Raw genomic sequence first — 26,845 nt, 5'->3', positions numbered from 1 at the left:
TTGTCAAAGTTTGTAAAAACATTTAACCATTCACTACATTGACTGTCTGACTTTGACCTTCACACAGGAGAGAGACAGGACTATCGTGGATCCTCTGGGGAGCCTCAACAACACCATGAAGCTGACGAGGCAGAGAAGAGTCTCTCCACATCAGGACACCTCAAGAAACACCAGCAGAGACCCACAGAAAGGAAACCTCACTGCTGCTCTGACTGTGGAAAACGTTTCAAATCTTCATCAGAACTTAAAAAACACCAGCGAGTACACACAGGAGAAAAACCTTATAGCTGTAATCAATGTGGGAAGAGTTTTACTCATTCAAGTAATCTGAAAACACACCAGAGAACACACACAAGAGAGAAGCCTTACACCTGTGATCAATGTGGGAAGAGTTTTCCTCAGGCAAGCAACCTGGTATCACACCAGAGAACACACACAGGAGAGCAGCCATATAGCTGTGAGCAATGTGGCAAGAGTTTTACTCAGGCAAGCAACCTGGTATCACACCAGAGAACACACACAGGAGAGCAGCCATATAGCTGTGAGCAATGTGGCAAGAGTTTTACTCAGTCAAGCAACCTGGTATCACACCAGAGAATACACACAGGAAAGCAGCCATATAGCTGTGAGCAATGTGGGAAAAACTTTTCTCGGGGAGAACGCCTCAAAGAGTACCAGAGAACACACACAGGAGAGAAACCTTATAGCTGTGATCAGTGTGGGAAGAGTTTTACTCAGTCACGCAACCTGGTATCACATCAGAGAACACACACAGGAGAGCAGCCATATAGCTGTGAGCAATGTGGGAAAAGCTTTTCTCGGATAGAACACCTTAAAGGACACCAGAGAACACACACAGGAGAGAAACCTTATAGCTGTGATCAGTGTGGGAAGAGTTTTACTCAGTCAAACAGCCTGAATAGACACCAGAGAACACACACATGATAGAAACCTTATAGCTGTAATCAGTGTGGGAAGAGTTTTACTCAGTCAAACAGCCTGGTATCACCAGAGAGCACACACAGGAGAGACACCTTACCACTGCTCTGACTTTGAAGAGCTTTGCTTCCCTAAGAAACCTGACACAACACCAGAGAACACACAGGAGAGAAGCCGTATAGCTGTGATCAATGTGACAAGAGATACTCTCATTCATGTGGTCTGATTAAACATCAGAAAATACATGTAAGGAGATCCACAGAGTGTAGAATGATCTCCAACACCAGACCTGGGTAGTAGAACACAGAGTGTGGAATGATCTCCAACACCAGACCTGGGTAGTAGAACACAGAGTGTGGAATGATCTCCAATACCAGACCTGGGTAGTAGAACACAGAGTGTGGAATGATCTCCAACACCAGACCTGGGTAGGAGAACACAGAGTGTGGAATGTAGTGAACATTTTTTTATTCGCACTAATCAATCAACACATTCAGGTCTTTGTAAATGTAAGTATTTAGTTAATATTGCCTGCTAACATGAATTTATTTTAACCCTCTCATGCGTGAGTTCCAAATATCTCTAACGGACGCCTCAGCGTGAGATTTTTTTATGCACGTGATGTTCAAATGTTCTCTCCATTCCAGAATGTGATTGTTACATAAACAACAACACTGAACGGCTCAGAGGTTACCGTGATTGATTGCCTGCACCGCCATTTGTATCAATAAATCACTGTCAGAAAATGTTTTGTGTGGTAATTATTTGTGTATTTACTGTTTTATTCACGTTTTCAATTCTAGGTGACAAATCATGCATTCTGATTCTTGCGTAGATTGTAATGGGCACATATTATGTGTGTAAAATACTTTTTTGAAGGTTGTACTGATTATGATGAGCTAAGCTGTTTCCAGCAGTGCAGCAATGTTTGTTGACATACAATGCATTCTGGGTTTCACGTAATCGTCTGTTTGACCAAAAAATGTTATAACAAAATGAGGTGAGTAAGAGTTCACTCATTTTTTGAGGACTTCTGGAAATGAATGGTGGGATGTGAACGACGGTAGATGACACACCCCTTCAACATGCATACTATAAACAGACCAAACTCATCTTGTCTTCGGTTTCTGTGAGGGGGAAAAATGCATGGCTGCGTGCTGAAACTAATCGACGGATTACTTTCGATTTCTAGAAAGTGTTTTACCTAATGAGTTTGATCAATGGTGAGCTCACCCGTGATGTGATTAATTATACATAGTAATTGCTATTAGCTAATTCATATTGTAGTTTATGTCAGCCCAGAGTTAGATAAATATGACCGCTTGTGTTGGGTCAATCTTTCCTCAGTTAGCGCTAGGACAAATGTAGCCTACATTTTTCCGGTTAGGATGATCGTGTTGTGCTATAGATACTTCTGTGAATATCTAAACATTGCATCCAAAAATAAACTGCTCACATTCTGGACATAACTTTGTAAGGACTGTGTTTGTGTAAATAGTTTCTGAAAAAAAGTGTGGCCAGCTCAAACGCTGATTGTTGCGTCATTGGTAACTGTCCGTTGTAAATGAGTGTTCTAATCACACGGGGTGTGATCGTACGCTTCAGGGACCACTGTAGAATGATCACACCCCGTGTGATGGTACGTGTGAAAGAGTTAACTAGGGAAAATGTGTCACCTCTGCAACAGTCAGGGTATATGCAGCAGTTTGGGCCGCCTGGCTCGTTGCGAACTGTGTGAATACTATTTCTTCCTAACAAAGACAGCCAACTTCGCCAAACGGGGGATGATTTAACAAAAGCCATTTGCGAAAAAGCACAATCGTTGCACGACTGTACCTAACCATAAACATCAATGACTTTCTTAAAATCAATACACAGAAGTATATATTTTTAAACCTGCATATTTAGTTAAAATAAATCCAGGTTAGCAGGCAATATTAACCAGGTGAAATTGTGTCACTTCTCTTCCGTTCATTGCACGCAGAGTCAGGGTATATGCAACAGTTTGGGCCGCCTGGCTCGTTGCAAACTAATTTGCCAGAATTTTACGTAATTATGACATAACATTGAAGGTTGTGCAATGTAACAGCAATATTTAGACTTAGGGATGCCACCGTTAGATAAAATACGGAACAGTTCTGTATTTCACTGAAAGAAAAAAAACGTTTTTTTTTCAAGATGATAGTTTCTGGATTCGACCATATTAATGACCAAAGGCTCGTATTTCTATGTGTTATTATATTATAATTAAGTCTATGATTTGATAGAGCAGTCTGACTGAGCGATGGTAGGCAGCAGCAGGCTCGTAAGCATTAATTCAAACAGCACTTTCGTGCGTTTTGCCAGCAGCTTTCGCAATGCATTGCGCTGGTTTTGACTTCAAGCCTGTCAACTCCCAAGACGAGGCTGGTGTAACCCATGTGAAATGGCTAGCTAGTTAGCCGGGTGCGCGCTAATAGCGTTTCAAACGTCACTCGCTCTGAGACTTGGGAGTAGTTGTTCCCCTTGCTCTGCATGGGTAACGCTGCTTCGAGGGTGGCTGTTGTCGATGTGTTGCTGGTTCGAGTCCAGGTAGGAGCGAGGAGAGGGACGGAAGCTATACTGTTACACTGGCAATACTAAAGTGCCTAAAAGAACATCCAATAGTCAAAGGTATATGAAATACAAATTGTATATAGAGAAATAGTCCTATAATTCCTATAATAACTACAACCTAAAACTTCTTACCTGGGAATATTGAAGACTCATGTTAAAAGGAACCACCAGCTTTCATATGTTTTCATGTTCTGAGCAAGGAACTTAAACGTTAGCTTTCTTACATGGCACATATTGCACTTTTACTTTCTTCTCCAACACTTTGTTTTTGCATTATTTAAACCAAATTTAACATGTTTCATTATTTATTTGAGGCTAAATTGATTTTATTGATGTATTATATTAAGTTAAAATAAGTGTTCATTCAGTATTGTTGTAATTGTCATTATTACAAAGAAATTTTTCAAAAATGTCCGATTAATCGGTATCGGCTTTTTTGGGCCTCCAATAATCGGTATCGGCGTTGAAAAATCATAATCGGTCGACCTCTAGACTGTAACTAAACAGCTACAGTATTATGTGTAATTATTGAAGAACTGTGTTAATGACAGTATCCATTTGGGTGTCAATAAAGTTAAGATGACTCTCGGTTAGAACCATTGGATTTAGCAAACTCTGAAATGATTTAGCATTTCTGTGCCCATGAAAACTGTTTCCCAGCGTAACATAAGCAGCCACTAAAAGTTACATAGTTCGAGTGCATTTTTTTAACTTAGAAATTGCACTGTTGGTTAGAGCCTGTAAGTCAGCATTTCACTGTACACCTGTTGTATTTGGCGCACGTGACAAATACATTTTGATTTGATAGCAGTAGGACTAGTCTACCTGTCCTGCTCGCAAATGTAGGCCTATAAATGTGCCCATTTGTGGATGTCTGATAGTATTTCTGGTTGTCTTAACACACCACCACTAATGAGTTGTGGAGCTTCTCAAAGTAATTTTTTCTTCACCTCAAACAGCAAGTAAACAAAGTCTTACTAAAATCAATTGCCTATGACAATATTTCCTCAAAGTATTTTCGTAAAATATTTCCAGCTCTCGCCCTTTCGATAACCACTCAGCATAAAAGGGAAAAATGTAATTCTCTGATCCAGTGGAAATGTCATAAAATACCTGATTACTTCTTATCCTTTGCACAAATAGCCTACAGCTGTGTCTGTCCAGAACTCACTGGCGGGAAACTGAGAGCCCTGAATATTTTATACAATGTTGCAAGTTCATTGAAGACAGGCCATGTGCAGCAATGTGATTTATATGATATTTATTTTTTATCATATTTTCTACCTGCAGGCTGCAATGTTTAAATTTGAGCTTTATGTAGGTTTAAAAAAAAAAACGTAGCAATGGCAATAAAAATGTTTATTTATATTTTAATTTAAATATAATGTAGATTAACCACAGAGAATTGTTGAGATATAAAGACTATTATAATTATTATTACTATTATTATAAATTAAATGAAACTGTTCAAGTAAAATGTGAATATGAAAATCATAACTGGCACCAGATCAGTAGAAATGGTCAAATAAATTGGCACCAAATGGAAAAGGTTGCTGACTGCTGGTGTAGCCTTTTACCAGAAACTATAGGAGCATAACGACTGCTGGTGTAGCCTATTACCAGAAACTATAGGAGCATAACGACTGCTGGTGTAGCCTATTACCAGAAACTATAGGAGCATAACGACTGCTGGTGTAGCCTATTACCAGAAACTATAGGAGCATAACGACTGCTGGTGTAGCCTATTACCAGAAACTATAGGAGCATAACGACTGCTGGTGTAGCCTATTACCAGAAACTATAGGAGCATAACGACTGCTGGTGTAGTCTATTACCGGAAACTATAGGAGCATAACGACTGCTGGTGTAGCCTATTACCAGAAACTATAGGAGCATAACGACTGCTGGTGTAGCCTATTACCAGAAACTATAGGAGCATAACGACTGCTGGTGTAGTCTATTACCGGAAACTATAGGAGCATAACGACTGCTGGTGTAGCCTATTACCAGAAACTATAGGAGCATAACGACTGCTGGTGTAGTCTATTACCAGAAACTATAGGAGCATAACGACTGCTGGTGTAGTCTATTACCATAAACTACATGAGCATAACGACTGCTGGTGTAGTCTATTACCAGAAACTATAGGAGCATAACATCAGAATTTACGAAGGCCAGCCGCAGCGGGAGGAGAAGGCTCAGGAAGAGGTTTTTCTGGTGGTTAGGCTACCTTGTTTCAACCAGTCATAGGTACTGGTGACAAAGCACCTCGTAACCTAGCTGGGAATGGACAGACTGAAACCACTCCCCTATCAACCAGTCATAGGTACTGGTGACAAAGCACCTCGTAACCTAGCTGGGAATGGGACAGACTGAAACCACTCCCCTATCAACCAGTCATAGGTACTGGTGACAAAGCACCTCGTAACCTAGCTGGGAATGGACAGACTGAAACCACTCCCCTATCAACCAGTCATAGGTACTGGTGACAAAGCACCTCGTAACCTAGCTGGGAATGGACAGACTGAAACCACTCCCCTATCAACCAGTCATAGGTACTGGTGACAAAGCACCTCGTAACCTAGCTGGGAATGGACAGACTGAAACCACTCCCCTATCAACCAGTCATAGGTACGGGTGACAAAGCGCCTCGTAACCTAGCTGGGAATGGACAGACTGAAACCACTCCCCTATCAACCAGTCATAGGTACTGGTGACAAAGCACCTCGTAACCTAGCTGGGAATGGACAGACTGAAACCACTCCGCTATCAACCAGTCATAGGTACTGGTGACAAAGCACCTCGTAACCTAGCTGGGAATGGGACAGACTGAAACCACTCCCCTATCAATCAGTCATAGGTACTGGTGACAAAGCACCTCGTAACCTAGCTGGGAATGGGACAGACGGAACCCTTCTGTGGTAACAGACAGGGGAGATTTGTAATCAAATCTAATTCCCAGGAATGGGGTTCATATGAACCACAGAGACTGTGTGTGGGATAATAACATGGCCGTGTCCAACCCTGCTTGTTCCCTCGACTCCGCTACCAACCACCAATCTCCAACAGGACCCTTAACCTGTATCACTAGACACCTCATAGTGAGCTACAGGTAGGAATCAGCAATGAATCCCAATAATGAGACACCTCTGGGGAGGGGTGTCAGCAACATTTAACAAAAAATATATAGCGTTATGATAAACCGTTTTTTACAAATCCGTCAAGACACCAAATTAGACTTTACCATGAAATGCTTTACTTACAAGCCCTTAACCAACAGTGCAGTTCAAGAAGAAGAAAATATTTACCAAGTAGACTAAAATAAAAAGTAATAATAAAAAGTAACACAATGAGGTTTTACTCGTACCCCAGCCAGCATTGTGAATGGTTAGGAAATAACATGTCATGTTTTACTCGTACCTCAGCCAGCATTGTGAATGGTTAGGAAATAACATGTCATGTTTTACTCGTACCTCAGCCAGCATTGTGAATGGTTAGGAAATAACATGTCATGTTTTACTTGTACCTCAGCCAGCATTGTGAATGGTTAGGAAATAACATGTCATGTTTTACTAGTACCTCAGCCAGCATTGTGAATGGTTAGGAAATAATATGTCATGTTTTACTCGTACCTCAGCCAGCATTGTGAATGGTTAGGGAATAATATGTCATGTTTTACTCGTACCTCAGCCAGCATTGTGAATGGTTAGGAAATAATATGTCATGTTTTACTCGTACCTCAGCCAGCATTGTGAATGGTTAGGAAATAATATGTCATGTTTTACTCGTACCTCAGCCAGCATTGTGAATGGTTAGGAAATAATATGTCATGTTTTACTCGTACCTCAGCCAGCATTGTGAATGGTTAGGAAATAACATGTCATGTTTTACTTGTACCTCAGCCAGCATTGTGAATGGTTAGGAAATAACATGTCATGTTTTACTTGTACCTCAGCCAGCATTGTGAATGGTTAGGAAATAACATGTCATGTTTTACTCGTACCTCAGCCAGCATTGTGAATGGTTAGGAAATAACATGTCATGTTTTACTTGTACCTCAGCCAGCATTGTGAATGGTTAGGAAATAATATGTCATGTTTTACTCGTACCTCAGCCAGCATTGTGAATGGTTAGGAAATAATATGTCATGTTTTACTCGTACCCCAGCCAGCATTGTGAATGGTTAGGGAATAATATGTCATGTTTTACTCGTACCTCAGCCAGCATTGTGAATGGTTAGGAAATAATATGTCATGTTTTACTCGTACCTCAGCCAGCATTGTGAATGGTTAGGAAATAATATGTCATGTTTTACTCGTACCTCAGCCAGCATTGTGAATGGTTAGGAAATAATATGTCATGTTTTACTCGTACCTCAGCCAGCATTGTGAATGGTTAGGAAATAACATGTCATGTTTTACTTGTACCTCAGCCAGCATTGTGAATGGTTAGGAAATAACATGTCATGTTTTACTCGTACCTCAGCCAGCATTGTGAATGGTTAGGAAATAACATGTCATGTTTTACTTGTACCTCAGCCAGCATTGTGAATGGTTAGGAAATAATATGTCATGTTTTACTCGTACCTCAGCCAGCATTGTGAATGGTTAGGAAATAACATGTCATGTTTTACTCGTATTCTTGGCTGAGTGTCTGAACATCATGGGTTCATTCTACACACCCAGAACAGTTAGAACGTCATGGGTTCATTCTACACACCCAGAACAGTTAGAACATCATGGGTTCATTCTACACACCCAGAACAGTTAGAACATCATGGGTTCATTCTACACACCCAGAACAGTTAGAACAGGCCTCTATCAACACACTTTTCTATGTTATAGGAGTTAGGTTCTTTACCAATCTCAAGCCCAATGCCTCGGCTTAAACAATTATATTTTACTGCACATGCATTAGTAAGGTTTAACAGAAAATTCCCTCACAGTGCTAACGAGCTAGACGTGCTAACGAGCTAGACGTGCTAACGGGCTAGACATGCTAACGAGCTAGACGTGCTAACGAGCTAGACGTGCTAACGAGCTAGACGTGCTAACGAGCTAGACGTGCTAACGTGCTAGACGTGCTAAAGTCCAACCTCAAAACATAAATGGAAAACCCAAAGCCTGTAACACCTTCTCCCTTAACACAACAAATATATCCTACATTTTTGTTGGACAAGTTCTCACCAACAACAGAAAACAACGTCAATTTCATATTAAAATCAACTAAAATGCTTCACCTCCTGTCAACAATTAATAACAATAAAAAAACACATTTCTAAATAATACAATTTTATTCGTTTTCTGCTTTTTCTTTCCAAAACTAATTTTGAAAAAATAATCATCTGCAATGCTTCACCTTCACCAATATTAACATGGTGTCTACTGGCTGTCAACAATTAAAAACAAAAAAACAATATTTTCCTCCCCACTAGCTTCTAGAACTCTCGTCCCCTTGGAACGAGCCCAAACAAAATTAATCTCCAATATGGAAAAACGTGCAGTCAAAATAAATTGTGATCCATGGCAACTCACTGGCTAAACGCGAAACACAAATGTTTTTGACTGCCCACCCTTGAGACAATCAGCAACCTTACCACGGACATGTCTAATTTCAAGAGGAAACTCCTGCAATATCCGTAGTAACTTTCCACCTCACTGCAGAGCTTCTCTCTCTTTTCAGGGTTCACTAGATAGGCATGTTGTTGGATCAGGCCCAGTCCAAAATGTCATGCTCTAGTACATTTGGTTTGGCACATCTGAGAATGAACCCAGATATTCTAAAAGCAGGGCAACAATGTTAATATAATTGTACCCCAAAAATGGTCAGTTGGTTGCATTAATAATAATCATGACTAAATGTTACATGAAATGTAAATATGAAATATTTGGTTGCATAGTCATATTTTCAACAGCTTTTCAATGACATGTTGCTAGAGGGGATATCCCCAATGTCAAAACACAGTTTTAACGTGTCCAAATCAATAACCAATATGCAGAAACAGTTTGTGATTTATTGAAAACCTAAACATAACATGTGCTATATACATAAACATCTGCCACAATAAACACAACACATGGAAATGGGAGATATCTGTTACCTCACTGATTAGAGGACAACCTGCAGAAGACAGTCAGCTACATTTTGGAGTGATGCATTTAAATTTAGGGGTCACTAAACAAAGGAACACAACACTTATTTGTCATCACTCATCGATATCATGTGGATTTTTTTATTAATTTTTTTTATTTTACCAGGTAAATTGACTGAGAACACATTCTCATTTACAGCAACAACCTGGGGAATAGTTACAGGGGAGAGGAGGGGGGATGAATGAGCCAATTGTAAGCTGGGGATGATGAGATATCCATGATGGTATGAGGGACAGATTGGGAATTTAGCCAGGACACTGGGGTTAACACCCCTACTCTTACGATAAGTGTGAGTAGGGGTGTTAACGTCCCATCCGAAAGACGGCACCCTACACAGGGCCCTGTCCCCAATCACTGCCCTGGGGAATTTGGATATTGTTTAGACCAGAGGAAAGGGTGCCTCCTACTGGCCCTCCAACACCACTTCCAGCAGCATCTGGTCTCCCATCCAGGGACTGACCAGGACCAACCCTGCTTAGCTTCAGAAGCAAGCCAGCAGTGGGATGCAGGGTGGTATGCTGCTGGCAACAATTGTGCGAAAGGAGGAAGATGAGATTACACATCCTGTTAAAACGAACAGCTCCAAAACCACACGGAATCTGGGAGTAATGTGTACATCACTGGTTAGAGGACAATTTATAGAAAACAGCTAGCTACATTTTGATTCAAGTGGGTCACCAACGTGGTAAGTGTAACACAACTATTTTTGTGTTAGTCACTTTTTGTTAAATCTCATAAATAGTAACTCTTCCATTTCAGAGCCTGGATTTTCCTCCTGGGGCTAATATCCATATCATGTTGAAATCAATAGAACAGGGGACAAACGTTTAGGGTTCTACATTGTGACATCATTAAAATACTCCTACTACAATGTTAAAACTTTCTACATTGTGACATTAATTCATTGATATCATGAAACAATTCCTTAATGTATGTATTTTCTGATGTTTGATCAGAGATATTTTACTAGAGTATCTCTTCCCACATTGGTCACAGCTATAAGTTTTCTCTCCTGTGTGTGTTCTCTGGTGTAGAGTCAGCTGGCCAGATGTAGTACATCTCTTCCCACATTGATCACAGCTATAAGGTTTCTCTCCTGTGTGTATTCTATGGTGTAGAGTCAGAGATCCAGATTGACCAAAACTCTTCCCACATTGACCACAGCTATAAGGTTTCTCTCCTGTGTGTGTTCTCTGGTGCACTGTCAGCTGTCCAGATCCACCAAAACTCTTCCCACATTGGTCACAGCTATAAGATTTCTCTCCTGAATGTATTCTCTGGTGTATAGTCAGCTGGCCAGATTGACCAAAACTCTTCCCACATTGACCACAGCTATAAGGTTTCTCTCCTGTGTGTGTTCTCTGGTGCACTGTCAGCTCTCCAGATTGACCAAAACTCTTCCCACATTGACCACAGCTATAAGATTTCTCTCCTGTATGTGTTCTCTTGTGTTGAGTCAGATGGCAAGATCTACCAAAACTCTTCCCACATTGACCACAGCTATAAGGTTTCTCTCCTGTGTGTGTTCTCTGGTGTAGAGTCAAACTTCTAGATGCCACAAAACTCTTCCCACATTGACCACAGCTATAAGGTTTCTCTCCTGTGTGTATTCTCTGGTGTATAGTCAGCTGGCCAGATTGACCAAAACTCTTCCCACATTGACCACAGCTATAAGGTTTCTCTCCTGTGTGTGTTCTGTGGTGTTGAGTTAGATGGCCAGATCGACCAAAACTCTTCCCACATTGATCACAGCTGTAAGATTTCTCTCCTGTGTGTGTTCTCTGGTGTAATGTCAGCTGGCAAGATTGGCCAAAACTCATCCCACATTGACCACAGCTATAAGGTTTATTTCCTGTGTGTGTTCTCTGGTGCACTGTCAGCTCTCCAGATTGACCAAAAGTCTTCCCACATTGACCACAGCTATAAGATTTCTCTCCTGTGTGTGTTCTCTTGTGTTGAGTCAGATGGCAATATTGACCAAAACTCTTCCCACATTGACCACAGCTATAAGATTTCTCTCCTGTGTGTGTTCTCTGATGAATTTTAATGCCTGATGAGGTGAATCTCTTCCCACAGTCAGAGCAGCAGTGAGTTCTCTTCCCTGTGGATCTCTGCAGGTGTTTCTTGAGGTGTTCTGATCTGGAGAGACTCTTCTCTGCCTCGTCAGCATCATGAGGTTGTTGAGGCTCCCCAGAGGATCCACGATAGTCACGTCTCTCTCCTGTGTGAACAACAAAGTCAGACAGATGGTTAAAGGCCCACAACAGCAGTAAACCCCTATAAAAGGATGATGCCAACAGCGTAGCCATGATGTTGTACAACAATTGACGTCTGTAATGAATGTTAAGATTTGACATTTACCTTAAAATGAGCAAGAATAGTCATATTTAGTCTTGTTTTCACATTAGTAGTAACATCGATGATTGTAGGCTAGAAATTAAGTTATTCATGTTTTTGAAACTCTAAGCACTGTGCCAGACGACTTTTGGTCTCCAATATAGGCCCCTTTCTGTGTTTGCTAAAATTGCAGCACGAGAGCGATGCACATGCAATTTGATTTCAGAAACTCCTCCCTGCTAATGAGGAAACCGATAGTTATGGATGTAGTATATCTGCCTGGAGCAAAAATGGTGAGCAAAGATTTTAGTTTTTCACAATGTATTCTGAATATGAATGGGGGAAACTCAGGGGAGTAACCTCCATTTCCAGGTTGGTGATGAGTTCATTTCACACTACTTTGGATTATAATTGTAAGGCTCGTTTGAATGTCCTGCTTAATATAATGGTTGTGTCATCATCGCAAATCAACTGCTTTATACCTAAACACTTCAATCAGTAAAATTTTCTTTGGCTAGCTTTTCCATCAGCCTGACAATGAGGGTTTGTACACTAAGTGTTTGCCAAATTGGCCCATAACTTCACCTAACAATAACATAGACCTACTGTAGGACCCATAACTTCACCTAACAATAACATAGACCTACTGTAGGACCCATAACTGTACCTAACAATAACATAGACCTACTGTAGGACCCATAACTATAACATAGACCTACTGTAGGACCCATAACTTCACCTAACAACAACATAGACCTACTGTAGGACCCATAACTTCACCTAACAATAACATAGACCTACTGTAGGACCCATAACTTCCCCTAACAACAACATAGACCTACTGTAGGACCCATAACTTCACCTAACAATAACATAGACCTACTGTAGGACCCATAACTTCACCTAACAACAACATAGACCTACTGTAGGACCCATAACTTCACCTAACAACAACATAGACCTACTGTAGGACCCATAACTTCACCTAACAATAACATAGACCTACTGTAGGACCCATAACTTCACCTAACAACAACATAGACCTACTGTAGGACCCATAACTTCACCTAACAATAACATAGACCTACTGTAGGACCCATAACTTCACCTAACAATAACATAGACCTACTGTAGGACCCATAACTTCACCTAACAACAACATAGACCTACTGTAGGACCCATAACTTCACCTAACAATAACATAGACCTACTGTAAGACCCATAACTTCACCTAACAACAACATAGACCTACTGTAGGACCCATAACTTCACCTAACAATAACATAGACCTACTGTAGGACCCATTACTTCACCTAACAATAACATAGACCTACTGTAGGACCCATAACTTCACCTAACAACAACATAGACCTACTGTAGGACCCATAACTTCACCTAACAATAACATAGACCTACTGTAGGACCCATAACTTCACCTAACAATAACATAGACCTACTGTAAGACCCATAACTTCACCTAACAACAACATAGACCTACTGTAGGACCCATAACTTCACCTAACAATAACATAGACCTACTGTAGGACCCATTACTTCACCTAACAATAACATAGACCTACTGTAGGACCCATAACTTCACCTAACAATAACATAGACCTACTGTAGGACCCATCATTTATTTTTTATTTTTTTTATTTCACCTTTATTTAACCAGGTAGGCTAGTTGAGAACAAGTTCTCATTTGCAACTGCAAGATAAAGCATAGCAATTCGACACATACAACAACACAGAGTTACACATGGAATAAACAAAACATACAGTCAATAATACAGTAGAACAAAAGAAAACAAAAAATATATATACAGTGAGTGCAAATGAGGTAAGTTAAGGCAATATATAGGCCATGGTGGCGAAGTAATTACAATATAGCAATTAAACACTGGAATGGTAGATGTGCAGAAGATGAATGTGCAAGTAGAGATACTGGGGTGCAAAGGAGCAAGATAAATAAATAAACACAGTATGGGGATGAGGTAGGTAGATAGATGGGCTGTTTACAGATGGGCTATGTACAGGTGCAGTGATCTGTGAGCTGCTCTGACAGCTGGTTCTTAAAGCTAGTGAGGGAGATATGAGTCTCCAGCTTCAGAGATTTTTGCAGTTCGTTCAAGTCATTGGCAGCAGAGAACTGGAAGGAAAGACGACCAAAGGAGGAATTGGCTTTGGGGGTGACCAGTGAGATATACCTGCTGGAGCGCATGCTACGAGTGGGTGCTGCTATGGTGACCAGTGAGCTGAAATAAGGAGGGGCTTTACCTAGCAGAGACCTGTAGATAACCTGTAGCCAGTGGGTTTGGCAACGAGTATTAAGCGAGGGGCAACGAACGAGAGCGTACAGGTCGCAATGGTGGGTGGTATATGGGACTTTGGTGACAAAACGGATGGCACTGTGATAGACTGCATCCAGTTTGTTGAGTAGAGTGTTGGAGGCTATTTTATAGATGACATCGCAGAAGTCGAGGATTGGTGGGATGGTCGGTTTTATGAGGGTATGTTTGGCAGCATGAGTGAAGGATGCTTTGTTGCGATATAGGAAGCCGATTCTCTATTTCATTTTGGATTGAAGATGCTTAATGTGAGTCTGGAAGGAGAGTTTACAGTCTAGCCAGACACCCAGGTATTTGTAGTTGTCCACGTATTCTAAGTCAGAGCCGTCCAGAGTAGTGATGCTGGACGGGCGAGCAGGTGCAGGCAGTGATCGATTGAATCGCAATTGAGAATCGATTCACTTTTAGATAAACTTCAGTTAGTGCTAAATACGGCTGCTAGAATCTTGACTAGAACCAAAAAAATTTGATCATATTACTCCAGTGCTAGCCTCTCTACACTGGCTTCCTGTTAAGGCAAGGGCTGATTTCAAGGTTTTACTGCTAACCTACAAAGCATTACATGGGCTTGCTCCTACCTATCTTTCCGATTTGGTCCTGCCGTACATTCCTACACGTACGCTACGGTCACAAGACGCAGGCCTCCTAATTGTCCCTAGAATGTCTAAGCAAACAGCTGGAAGCAGGGCTTTCTCCTATAGAGCTCAATTTTTATGGAATGGTCTGCCTACCCATGTGAGAGACGCAGACTCGGTCTCAACCTTTAAGTCTTTACTGAAGACTCATCTCTTCAGTAGGTCCTATGATTGAGTGTAGTCTGGCCCAGGAGTGTGAAGGTGAACGGAAAGGCTCTGGAGCAACGAACGCCCTTGCTGTCTCTGCCTGGCCGGTTCCCCTCACTCCACTGGGATTCTCTGCCTCTAACCCTATTACAGGGCCTGAGTCACTGGCTTACTGGTGTTCTTCCATGCCGTCCCTAGGAGGGGTGCGTCACTTGAGTGGGTTGAGTCACTGACAAGGTCTTCCTGTCTGGGTTGGCACCCCCCTTGGGTTGTGCCGTGGCGGAGATCTTTGTGGGCTATACTCGGCCTTGTCTCAGGATGGTAAGTTGGTGGTTGAAGTTATCCCTCTAGTGGTGTGGGGGCTGTGCATTGGCAAAGTGGGTAGGGTTATATCCTGCCTGTTTGGCCCTGTCCGGGGGAATCGTCGGATGGGGCCACAGTGTCTCCTGACCCCCCTGTCTCAGCCTCCAGTATTTATGCAGCAGTAGTTTATGTGTCGGGGGGCTAGGGTCAGTCTGTTACATCTGGAGTATTCTCTTGTCTTATCCAGTGTCCTGTGTGAATTTAAGTATGCTCTCTCTAATTCTCTCTCTCTTTCTTTCTCTCTCTCTCTCTCGGAGGACCTGAGCCCTAGGACCATGCCTCAGGACTACCTGGCATGATGACTCCTTGCTGTCCCCAGTCCACCTGGCCGTGCTGCTGCTCCAGTTTCAACTGTTCTGCCTGCAGCTATGGAACCCTGACCTGTTCACCGAACGTGCTGCCTGTCCCAGACCTGCTGCTTTCAACTCTCTAGAGACAGCAGGAGCGGTAGAGATACTCTCAATGATTGGCTATGAAAAGCCAACTGACATTTACTCTTGAGAGGCTGACTTGTTGCACCCTCGACAACTACTGTAATTATTATTTGACCATGCTGGTCATTTATGAACATTTCAACATCTTGGCCATGTTCTGTTATAATCTCCACCCGGCACAGCCAGAAGAGGACTGGCCACCCCTCATAGCCTCGTTCCTCTCTAGGTTTCTTCCTAGGTTTTGGCCTTTCTAGGGAGTTTTTCCTAGCCACCGTGCTTCTACACCTGCATTGCTTGCTGTTTGGGGTTTTAGGCTGGGTTTCTGTACAGCACTTTGAGATATCAGCAGATGTAAGAAGGGCTATATAAATCCATTTGATTTGATGATGGAATATTTGACTATTTTGACTGCCAGAGCCAGTCGACCTCTGAAAATAACATACAGTCCTTGGACCTTGAGGAGTAACGGGGGCAGCAATCAGCAGTAGAAACAATAACAAAGCGTACTCCCTGTCCGTTTCGGTAAAAAGCTGAGGGATGGGGCTGGAGAAATACAACCATCCATGATATCAACATTCTAGTTTTAACCATGTTTTGAGGATATACAATGTTTGTTTATATTTCATGACAAACATTGGACTTAAAAAAAGGTTATATTTTGGGTTCTGATGGGGTACGACAGTTGAACTAAGCTCATGAGGCATTTATAAGTGATTTCTTCAAGAAACAATGGGTACATATCATTAATGTATAAGTCCCAAAATGGATGTAACAACTGCTGATTGCCCCTTTAAGAGAACATCTTGGGCTAATCTAATAGGAGATATTGAGGACTACAGTATTTCAGGCATTGTCATTGGATGCATTTGATCAATTGTTAACGTGTTGTTGATGGTCCACTCTTGATGTTCTACACGTTACAGTGTAGCTTCAGCCATTCCTACAGAACAACATTAAAGTGTAGAACCCCTTTACGGCATATTGGTTCAACGACTGCAGAGACGGTACTTACTGGTGTTAAACAGATCTCCAACCTCCTCTTCTTCCTCCAATGTGACAGTCATCTCCCCCTCCTCCTCTTTCACTCCAAAAACTGCATCTTCCTCTTCCTCTTTCACTCTGAACGCGTCTTCCTCTTCTTTCACTGAAACGTCTTTCTCTTCATCTTTCACTGTAACAGCCTCACCCTCTACTTGTTTTTGTATTGTAACATCCTTCTCTTCCTCCTCCTCTTTAACGAGAGTTTCTTTCTCCGTCCAGCAGACCTCTTCTTTAGCAGGAGGAGAGTAGCTTAGTGAACTCATGGTCGGGGATGTTAGCTAGCTAGCATTAGCGACTAGCCTAGTTCTAAGCTAACTTAGCAAACCAGCTAGCTGACAAACAACGTAAATATATAATTAAATGGGCCAACAAGTACATACGACAGAAGTGTGTTTAAAACACTGCGACTAATATACACCAAAACAGTGTAAAGAGCGTGAATGTTGTAGCTATGTTTGCTAGAAAGCTACCGAGGTGTCTGACTAGCTGTTGTTGTTGAAGGAGCGTCCGTCCACTAGATTAATACGTCACACTGGCAGCATCGCCTGAACCTAAAAGACGCACATCGCCATCTGCTGACTGGAGGGCAACGCAGTTGAGGAACCAAACGTTTATTTTTCATTTATTTCATAAATGTTTCATATTATATTAAGTCGTTCAAAGAGAAGCATGTGTTGATTGATTCGTTTTAAATGAGTGAGAATTTAAAAAAAACTTTACACCCACTACATATTTGCATTGAACCATACTTCTGACATGGATCATTTTGACCCCAGAGGCATATCTTTTATCATAGCCAAAATGTATTTTATTCAATTCTTCCAATTTTTCATGACTTTGTCAATCAACTGGTTGTTAATACATCTAAATCATGGTTTAGTGTTTCTGTATCAATATGGACTTTTAACAAATTCAAATCCTTTGGAGTCATTTTGACTCCAGCCAAAAGCATCTTTGATAAATAGGACGTTTAATTCAAATCAAAATCACATTTTTTTGGTCACATACACGTGTTTAGCAGATGTTATTGTGGGTGTAGTGAAATGCTTGTGTTTCTAGCTCCGACAGTGCAGTAATATCTAATAAGTAATATCTAACAATTTCACGACATATACCCAATACACACAAATCTAAGTATTTGAATCTAGGTTTCTCTGTAGACATGATCAATCCCACCAGAGGGTGGAGGGGCTCCTGTATCAGTGGTTTTGACCAGATAGACACCTGCAGACACACAGTATAGTGCCTCCCATATACTCTCCTAAGATTGGACTCTTCTATACCACGTATCACATGACTGTGTACAAAACTGCAAGGGGTATACAGTGCATTCATTAAGTATTCAGACCCCTTCACTTTTTACACATTTAGTTACATTACAGCCTTATTCTAAAGTTGAATAATTTTATAATTGAATAATCAATACCCCATAATGACATCACAATAACCCATAATGACAAAACAAAATCATTTTTTTAAAACATTTTTACAAATGTATTTACTTAAGTATTCAGACCCTTTGCTATGAGACTCGAAATTGAGCTAAGATGCATCCTGATTCAATTGATCTTCCTTGAAATGTTTCTACAACTTGATTGGAGTCCACTTCTGGTAAATTCAATTGATTAGACATGATTAGGAAAGGCACACAACTGTCTATATAAGGTCCCACAGTTGACAGTGTATGTCAGAACAAAAAACGAGCCATGAGGTCAAAGGAATTGTCCATATTGCTCAGAGACAGGATTGTGTCGAGGCACAGATCTGGTGAAGGGTACCAAAAAATGTCTTCAGCATTGAAGGTCCCCAAGAACACAGTGGCCTCCATCATTCTTAAATGGAAGAAGTTTGGAACCACCAAGACTCTTCCTAGAGCCGGCCGCCCGGCCAAACTGAGAAATCGTAAAATGTAAAATGTCTTACTCGTACCTCAGCCAGCATTGTGAATGGTTAGGAAATAATATGTCATGTTTTACTCGTACCTCAGCCAGCATTGTGAATGGTTAGGAAATAATATGTCATGTTTTACTCGTACCTCAGCCAGCATTGTGAGTGGTTAGGAAATAATATGTCATGTTTTACTCGTACCCCAACCAGCATTGTGAATGGTTAGGATATAATATGTCATGTTTTACTCGTACCCCAACCAGCATTGTGAATGGTTAGGAAATAATAGGTCATGTTTTACTCGTACCTCAGCCAGCATTGTGAATGGTTAGGAAATAATATGTCATGTTTTACTCGTACCTCAGCCAGCATTGTGAATGGTTAGGAAATAATATGTCATGTTTTACTCGTACCTCAGCCAGCATTGTGAATGGTTAGGAAATAATATGTCATGTTTTACTCGTACCTCAGCCAGCATTGTGAATGGTTAGGAAATAATATGTTGTGTTTTACTCATACCTCAGACAGCATTGTGAATGGTTAGGAAATAATATGTTGTGTTTTACTCGTACCTCAGCCAGCATTGTGAATGGTTAGGAAATAATATGTCATGTTTTACTCATACCTCAGCCAGCATTGGGAATGGTTAGGAAATAATATGTCATGTTTTACTCGTACCTCAGCCAGCATTGTGAATGGTTAGGAAATAATATGTCATGTTTTACTCGTACCTCAGCCAGCATTGTGAATGGTTAGGAAATAATATGTTCCTGTGGCTCAGTTGGTAGAGCATGGTGTGTGCAATGCCAGCATGGTGTGTGGGTTGTGGGTTTGATTTCCACGGGGGGCCAGTACAAAAAAAATGCATGAAATGTATGTATTCACTACTATAAGTCGCTCTGGATAAGAGCGTCTGCTAAATGACTAAAATCTAAAATGTCTTACTCGTACCTCAGCCAGCATTGTGAATGGTGTCTGAGGCGGTGACATACTAGACCATGGCAGTAAATCTAATAGGTGTTTTTAGTCATGCATGAAAGGTCTGGGGTGGTTCTGTGGTTATAAGTTACTGACCTTGGAATACATTTCTGGCCATGCTGGCAGGGTCTGAATCAAACCCAATGTCCACCTGGTACACTGGCAGTGTCTGAATCAAACCCAATGTCCACCTGGCACACTGGCAGGGTCTGAATCAAACCAAATGTCCACCTGGTACACTGACAGGGTCTGAATAAAACCCAATGTCCACCTGGTCCCCCGACAGGGTCTGAATCAAACCCAATGTCCACCTGGTACACTGACAGGGTCTGAATCAACCCAATGTCCACCTGGTACACTGACAGGGTCTGAATCAAACCCAATGTCCACCTGGTACACTGGCAGGCTCTGAATCAAACCCAATGTCCACCTGGTACACTGACAGGGTCTGAATCAACCCAATGTCCACCTGGTACACTGACAGGGTCTGAATCAAACCCAATGTCCACCTGGTACACTGGCAGGCTCTGAATCAAACCCAATGTCCACCTGGTACACTGACAGGGTCTGAATCAACCCAATGTCCACCTGGTACACTGGCAGGGTCTGAACAAACCCAGTGTCCACTTGGTACACTGGCAGGGTCGGAATCAAATCCAATGTCCACTTGGTACACTGGCAGGGTCTGAATTAAACCCAATGTCCATCTGGTACACTGGCAGGGTCTGAATCAAACCCAATGTCCACCTGGCACACTGGCAGGGTCTGAATCAAACCAAATGTCCACCTGGTACACTGACAGGGTCTGAATAAAACCCAATGTCCACCTGGTCCCCCGACAGGGTCTGAATCAAACCCAATGTCCACCTGGTACACTGACAGGGTCTGAATCAAACCCAATGTCCACCTGGTACACTGGCAGGCTCTGAATCAAACCCAATGTCCACCTGGTACACTGACAGGGTCTGAATCAACCCAATGTCCACCTGGTACACTGACAGGGTCTGAATCAACCCAATGACAAGGGGAGGGAAGATTGGTCAAGAGGGTGATGATTATTGTTGTTCTACTCCCTGATTGTTATGCAACAAGACTGTTTACAAAAGCTTTGTTAAATCAGCACAACAGTTTTCAGCTGTGCTAACATAACTGCAAAAGGGTTTTCTAATGCTCAATTAGCCTTTTAAAATGATAAACTTGGATTAGCTAACACAACGTGGCATTGGAACACAGGAGTGATGGTTGCTGATAAAGGGCCTCTGTACGCCTATGTAGATATTCCATAAACAATCAGCTGTTTCCAGCTACAATAGTCATTTACAACATTAACAATGTCTACACTGTATTTCAGATCAATTTGATGTTATTTTAATGGACAAAAAAAGTGTTTTTCTTTCAAAAACAAGAACATTTCTAAGTGACTCCAACCTTTTGAACGGTAGTGTTAATCATTTTAGAATAAGGCTGTAATGTAACAAAATGTGGAAAAAGTGAAGGGGTCTGAATACTTTCCGAATGCACTGTATTGTTACACCATGTAGGATCAGTATAGACCTAGTCTGTTCATTATATACATCTACATGATGTATTGTTACACCATGTAGGAGCAGTATAGACCTAGTCTGTTCATTATATACATCTACATGATGTATTGTTACACCATGTAGGAGCAGTATAGACCTAGTCTGTTCATTATATACATCTACATGATGTATTGTAACACCATGTAGCAGCAGTATAGACCTAGTCTGTTCATTATATACATCTACATGATGTATTGTTACACCATGTAGGAGCAGTATGGACCTAGTCTGTTCATTATATACATCTACATGATGTATTGTTACACCATGTAGGAGCAGTATAGACCTAGTCTGTTCATTATATACATCTACATGATGTATTGTTACACCATGTAGGAGCAGTATAGACCTAGTCTGTTCATTATATACATCTACATGATGTATTGTTACACCATGTAGGAGCAGTATAGACCTAGTCTGTTCATTATATACATCTACATGATGTATTGTAACACCATGTAGCAGCAGTATAGACCTAGTCTGTTCATTATATACATCTACATGATGTATTGTTACACCATGTAGGAGCAGTATGGACCTAGTCTGTTCATTATATACATCTACATGATGTATTGTTACACCATGTAGGAGCAGTATAGACCTAGTCTGTTCATTATATACATCTACATGATGTATTGTTACACCATGTAGGAACAGTATAGACCTAGTCTGTTCACTATATACATCTACATGATGTATTGTTACACCATGTAGGAGCAGTATAGACCTAGTCTGTTCATTATATACATCTACATGATGTATTGTTACACCATGTAGGAGCAGTATAGACCTAGTCTGTTCATTATATACATCTACATGATGTATTGTTACACCATGTAGGAGCAGTATAGACCTAGTCTGTTCATTATATACATCTACATGATGTATTGTTACACCATGTAGGAGCAGTATAGACCTAGTCTGTTTATTATATACATCTACATGATGTATTGTTACACCATGTAGGAGCAGTATAGACCTAGTCTGTTCATTATATACATCTACATGATGTATTGTTACACCATGTAGGAGCAGTATAGACCTAGTCTGTTCAATATATACATCTACATGATGTATTGTTACATCATGTAGGAGCAGTATAGACCTACAGTAGCTGGCTACTTATTTAGATGTTGTTTGACTGAATGAAACTGCCTTAAATGTGCTGTAGAAAAAAAAAATATTCTCACTAATCAATTACCACATTCCTGTCTTTGTATGTCTCAATATAATAGTATTATTTAATTAAATCCATGTAAAATAATCTTTGTCTGTAATTAAAATGTGATCCTCAACTGCGTTTCCCTCCAGTCAGCAGACGGCGATGTGCGTCTTTCAGGCGATGCTGCAGCGTGACGTATAATCTAGTGGACGGTTCTTCATAAACAGCTCGTCAACCACCTCGGTAGCTTGCTAGCCAACATAGCCGAAAGATTCAAGCTATTTAGACGCTTTTGGTCTATATTAGCTACTGTGTTTTAGACACTCTTCTGTCGTATCTATTTGTTAACCTATTTAATTTAATATTACGTTATTTTGTATTAGTCAGCTATAGTAGATGGCTGGTTAAGTTAGCATTAGTCTAGTCGCTAATGATAGCTAGCTAGCTAACATCCCCGAACATGAGCTCCCTAAACTACTCCCCTCCTGTTAAAGAAGAGGAGGTCTGCTGGACGGAGAAAGAAGCTCTGGGGCTGAACATTGTCGTGAAAGAGGAGAAGGAAGAGGAGGATGTTACAGTAAAACAAGAAGTAGAGGGTGAGGATGTTACAGTGAAAGAAGAAGCGAAAGACGTTTCAGTTAAACAAGAGGAAGAAGCGTTCAGAGTGAAAGAGGAGGAGGATGTTACTGTGAAAGAAGAAGAGGAAGACGAGGAGGATGTTACAGTAAAAGAGGAAGAGGAGGATGCAGTTTTTGAAGTGAAAGAGGAGGAGGAGACAGAAGGTCAGATTAACACCAGTAAATACTATTATTTAATAATGGGGCACAATTCCTGCAGTTGTTGAACTGATGTACACAAACGTGGTTTTAAAGCAGCAATGGTTTTTGTTTTGCATACATTTTAAAATGAAAAATCAGTCTGGTGTAATTCTGTTACTGTGGAATTGCCCAGCTCCTAACTATACTCAACAAAAAATATAAACGCAACATGCGACAACTTCAAAGATTTTACTGAGTTACAGTTCATAGAAGTCAATTGAAATATATTCATTAGGCCCTAATCTATGGATTTCACGACTGGGCAGGTTCTGCAGGTGTGCTGCCATATGCCCACCCACTGGGGCACAAGACCCAGCCAATCAGAATTAGGTTTTCCACACAAAAGGGCTTCATTACAGACAGAAATACTCCTCAGCCCCTCCCCTCCTCAGACGATCCCTCATGAAACATGGGACCAACACTTTCCATGTTGCGTTTATATTTTTGTTCAGTATATAAACTTAGAAACACATGTCAGCGTAGAGCCCTGAACTATAATAATAAGGCAGCAGTTTATCTGTCAGGACAGTGTGGTGTGTAGTGATCAGTTTATCTGGCAGGACAGTGTGGTGTGTAGTGATCAGTTTATCTGGCAGGACAGTGTGGTGTGTGGTGATCAGTTTATCTGTCAGGACAGTGTGGTGTGTAGTGATCAGCAGTTTATCTGGCAGGACAGTGTGGTGTGTAGTGATGTGTTATGGAGGCACTTTGGTGATTCTTCATGTTCATCATTACTATTGTATCTAAATGAATTATTTTAACACATTGGTTAAGTCTCTTGTCACAAAAATGTAATTCCATTGAGCAATATACCACATTACTTCATAATTACATTTCTTGTTTTACAAACATTGCCAAGCTGCTCATTAGTTTCTTGTTGTTGTGATTTTTGGTGTAAGCAGTCATGGCAAAAAAATATTTGGGCTGGTAAAAAATCAGTGGCTGGTATATTCTATCATCTGCCTGATACAGTGGCTGGTGGACCAAAATCAAAGTAAAACAAGACTTAGACGACATTTGTCAATGTCAAAAAACATTTAAACATTCACTATATTGACTGTCTGACTTTGACGTTCATACAGGAGAGAGACGTGACTATCATGGATCCTCTGGGGAGCCTCAACAACGTCGTGAAGCTGACAAGGCAGAGAAGAGTCTCTCCACATCAGGACACCTCAAGAAACACCATCAGAGACCCACAGGAAAGAAATCTCACTGCTGCTCTGACTGTGGGAAACGTTTCAAGTCTTCATCAGAATTGAAAAAACACCAGCGAGTACACACAGGAGAGAAACCTTACAGCTGTAATCAATGTGGGAAGAGTTTTACTCAGTCAAGCCACCTGGTATCACACCAGAGAACACACACAGGAGAGAAGCCTTATAGCTGTGATCAGTGTGGCAAGAGTTTTACTCAGTCAAGTAGCCTGGTATCACACCAGAGAACACACACAGGAGAGCAGCCATATGGCTGTGATCAGTGTGGCAAGGGTTTTACTCAGTCAAGTAGCCTGGTATCACACCAGAGAACACACACAGGAGAGCAGCCATATGGCTGTGATCAGTGTGGCAAGGGTTTTACTCAGTCAAGTAGCCTGGTATCACACCAGAGAACACACACAGGAGAGAAATATTTTAGCTGTAATCAATGTGGAAAAAGTTTTACGCAGTCAAGAAGCCTGATATCACATCAGAGAACACACACAGGAGAGAAACGAGAGAAACCATATAGCTGTACTCAATGTGGGAAGAGTTTTTTTCGTTCTAGCTGTCTGAAGAGACACCAGAAAAAACACACAGGAGAAAAACCTTTTAGCTGTACTCAATGTGGAAAGAGTTTTACCCAGTCAAGAAGCCTGATATCACATCAGAGAACACACAGGAGAGAAACAAGAGAAACCATATAGCTGTACTCAATGTGGGAAGAGTTTTTTTCGTTCTAGTCATCTGAAGGTACACCATAGAACACACACAGGAGAGAAATCATATAGCTGTACTCAATGTGGGAAGAGTTTTTTTTGTTCTAGCAGTCTGAAGGTACACCATAGAACACACACAGGAGAGAAACCATTTAGCTGTGATCAATGTGGGAAGAGTTTTACTACATCTGGCCAGCTGACTATACACCAGAGAACACACACAGGAGAGAAACCTTATAGCTGTGATCAATGTGGGAAGAGATACTCTAGTAAAAGACCTCTGATTAAACATCAGAAAATACATGAAGGAGTTGTTTCATGATATCAATGAAATAATGTCACAATGTAGAATGTTTTAACATTGTAGTAGGAGTATTTTAATTATGTCACAATGTAGAATGTTTTAACATTGTAGTAGGAGTATATTAATGATGTCACAATGTAGAATGTTTTAACATTGTAGTAGGAGTATTTTAATGATGTCACAATGTAGAACCCTAAACGTTTGTCCCCTGTTCTATTGATTTCAACATGATATGGATATTAGCCTCAGGGGGAAAATCCAGGCTCTGAAATGGAAGAGTTACTATTTATGAGATTTAATAAAAAGTGACAAAAAAAAATGTGTTACACTTACCACGTTGGTTACCCACTTGAATCAAAATGCAACACTTCAAAATGTTTAGGTTTTCAATTTATCACAAACTGTTTCTACATATTGGTTATTGATTTGGACACGTTAAAACTGTGTTTTGACATTGCACTATTCTCATTTAGCAAAATGTCATTGAAAAGACGTTGAAAATAAGACTATGCCCGAAGTCCAATATATGTTCGGTTGTAGTTGAAAGTGAAAGTTGAAAAGAGGTCTTTTCTGGTCGTTTTTTCAATGACTTGAAAACAGCTTCATTTCAACGTACTTGCAGCCTATACACATGGACGCAGTATAATAAATTGGTCTATAATCAATTTTATTAACAATCCTACATCACTCCAGTATTTATTTACAACATTCAAGTGCTAATTGTCTTTATTCCACTACTGAAGAAGCATGACTCAAATCACCTCATATTTATAAAAAATAAAATAAAAAAGTACAATTTTTTTTTTTTATGAAATATATGTATTCACTACTGTAAGTCGCTCTGGATAAGAGCGTCTGCTAAATGACTAAAATGTAAAATGTAAAAAATTTCAAACATTCAGCCTGACAAAATCAGATTTTTTTTTTTATTATTTCATGCCTCACCATTAGGTTCATTATTGTCAATATGTATTAACAAAGGGGTGTACATTTGGTTTTGATATTTCATATTTACAATTCATGTAATACTTATTCATGCAACCAACTGACAATTTTTGGGTACAATTATATTGACATTGTTATCCTGCTTTTAGAATATCAGGGTTCATTCTCAGATGTGCCAAACCAAATGTACTAGAGCATGACATTGGGGACTGGGCCCCGATCCAACAACATGCCTATCTAGTGAACTCTGAAAAGAGAG

The 26,845-nt window shown here is 40.7% G+C and overlaps 2 protein-coding genes across 2 annotated transcripts; one reads left to right on the top strand and one right to left on the bottom strand.

Annotated features, from left to right (window-relative positions):
- Window positions 1–210: 210 nt before the first annotated feature.
- Window positions 211–25,223, top strand: LOC115186593 (zinc finger protein 135-like; the record flags this gene model as incomplete). The annotated part of the gene is made up of 2 exons (XM_029746182.1): window positions 211–941; window positions 24,704–25,223. Coding segments are annotated over 2 exons (1,251 nt in total), but the record flags the coding sequence as incomplete, so codon positions are not given.
- Window positions 10,697–11,560, bottom strand: LOC115186597 (zinc finger protein 180-like; the record flags this gene model as incomplete). The annotated part of the gene is made up of 1 exon (XM_029746185.1): window positions 10,697–11,560. A coding segment is annotated over one exon (864 nt), but the record flags the coding sequence as incomplete, so codon positions are not given.
- Window positions 25,224–26,845: the final 1,622 nt, after the last annotated feature.

Source organism: Salmo trutta, unplaced genomic scaffold, assembly GCF_901001165.1.
Source record: "Salmo trutta unplaced genomic scaffold, fSalTru1.1, whole genome shotgun sequence".
NCBI lineage: Eukaryota > Metazoa > Chordata > Actinopteri > Salmoniformes > Salmonidae > Salmo > Salmo trutta.
Note: the sequence above shows the minus strand (reverse complement) of the source record. Positions and strands in the feature narration are given on the sequence as shown.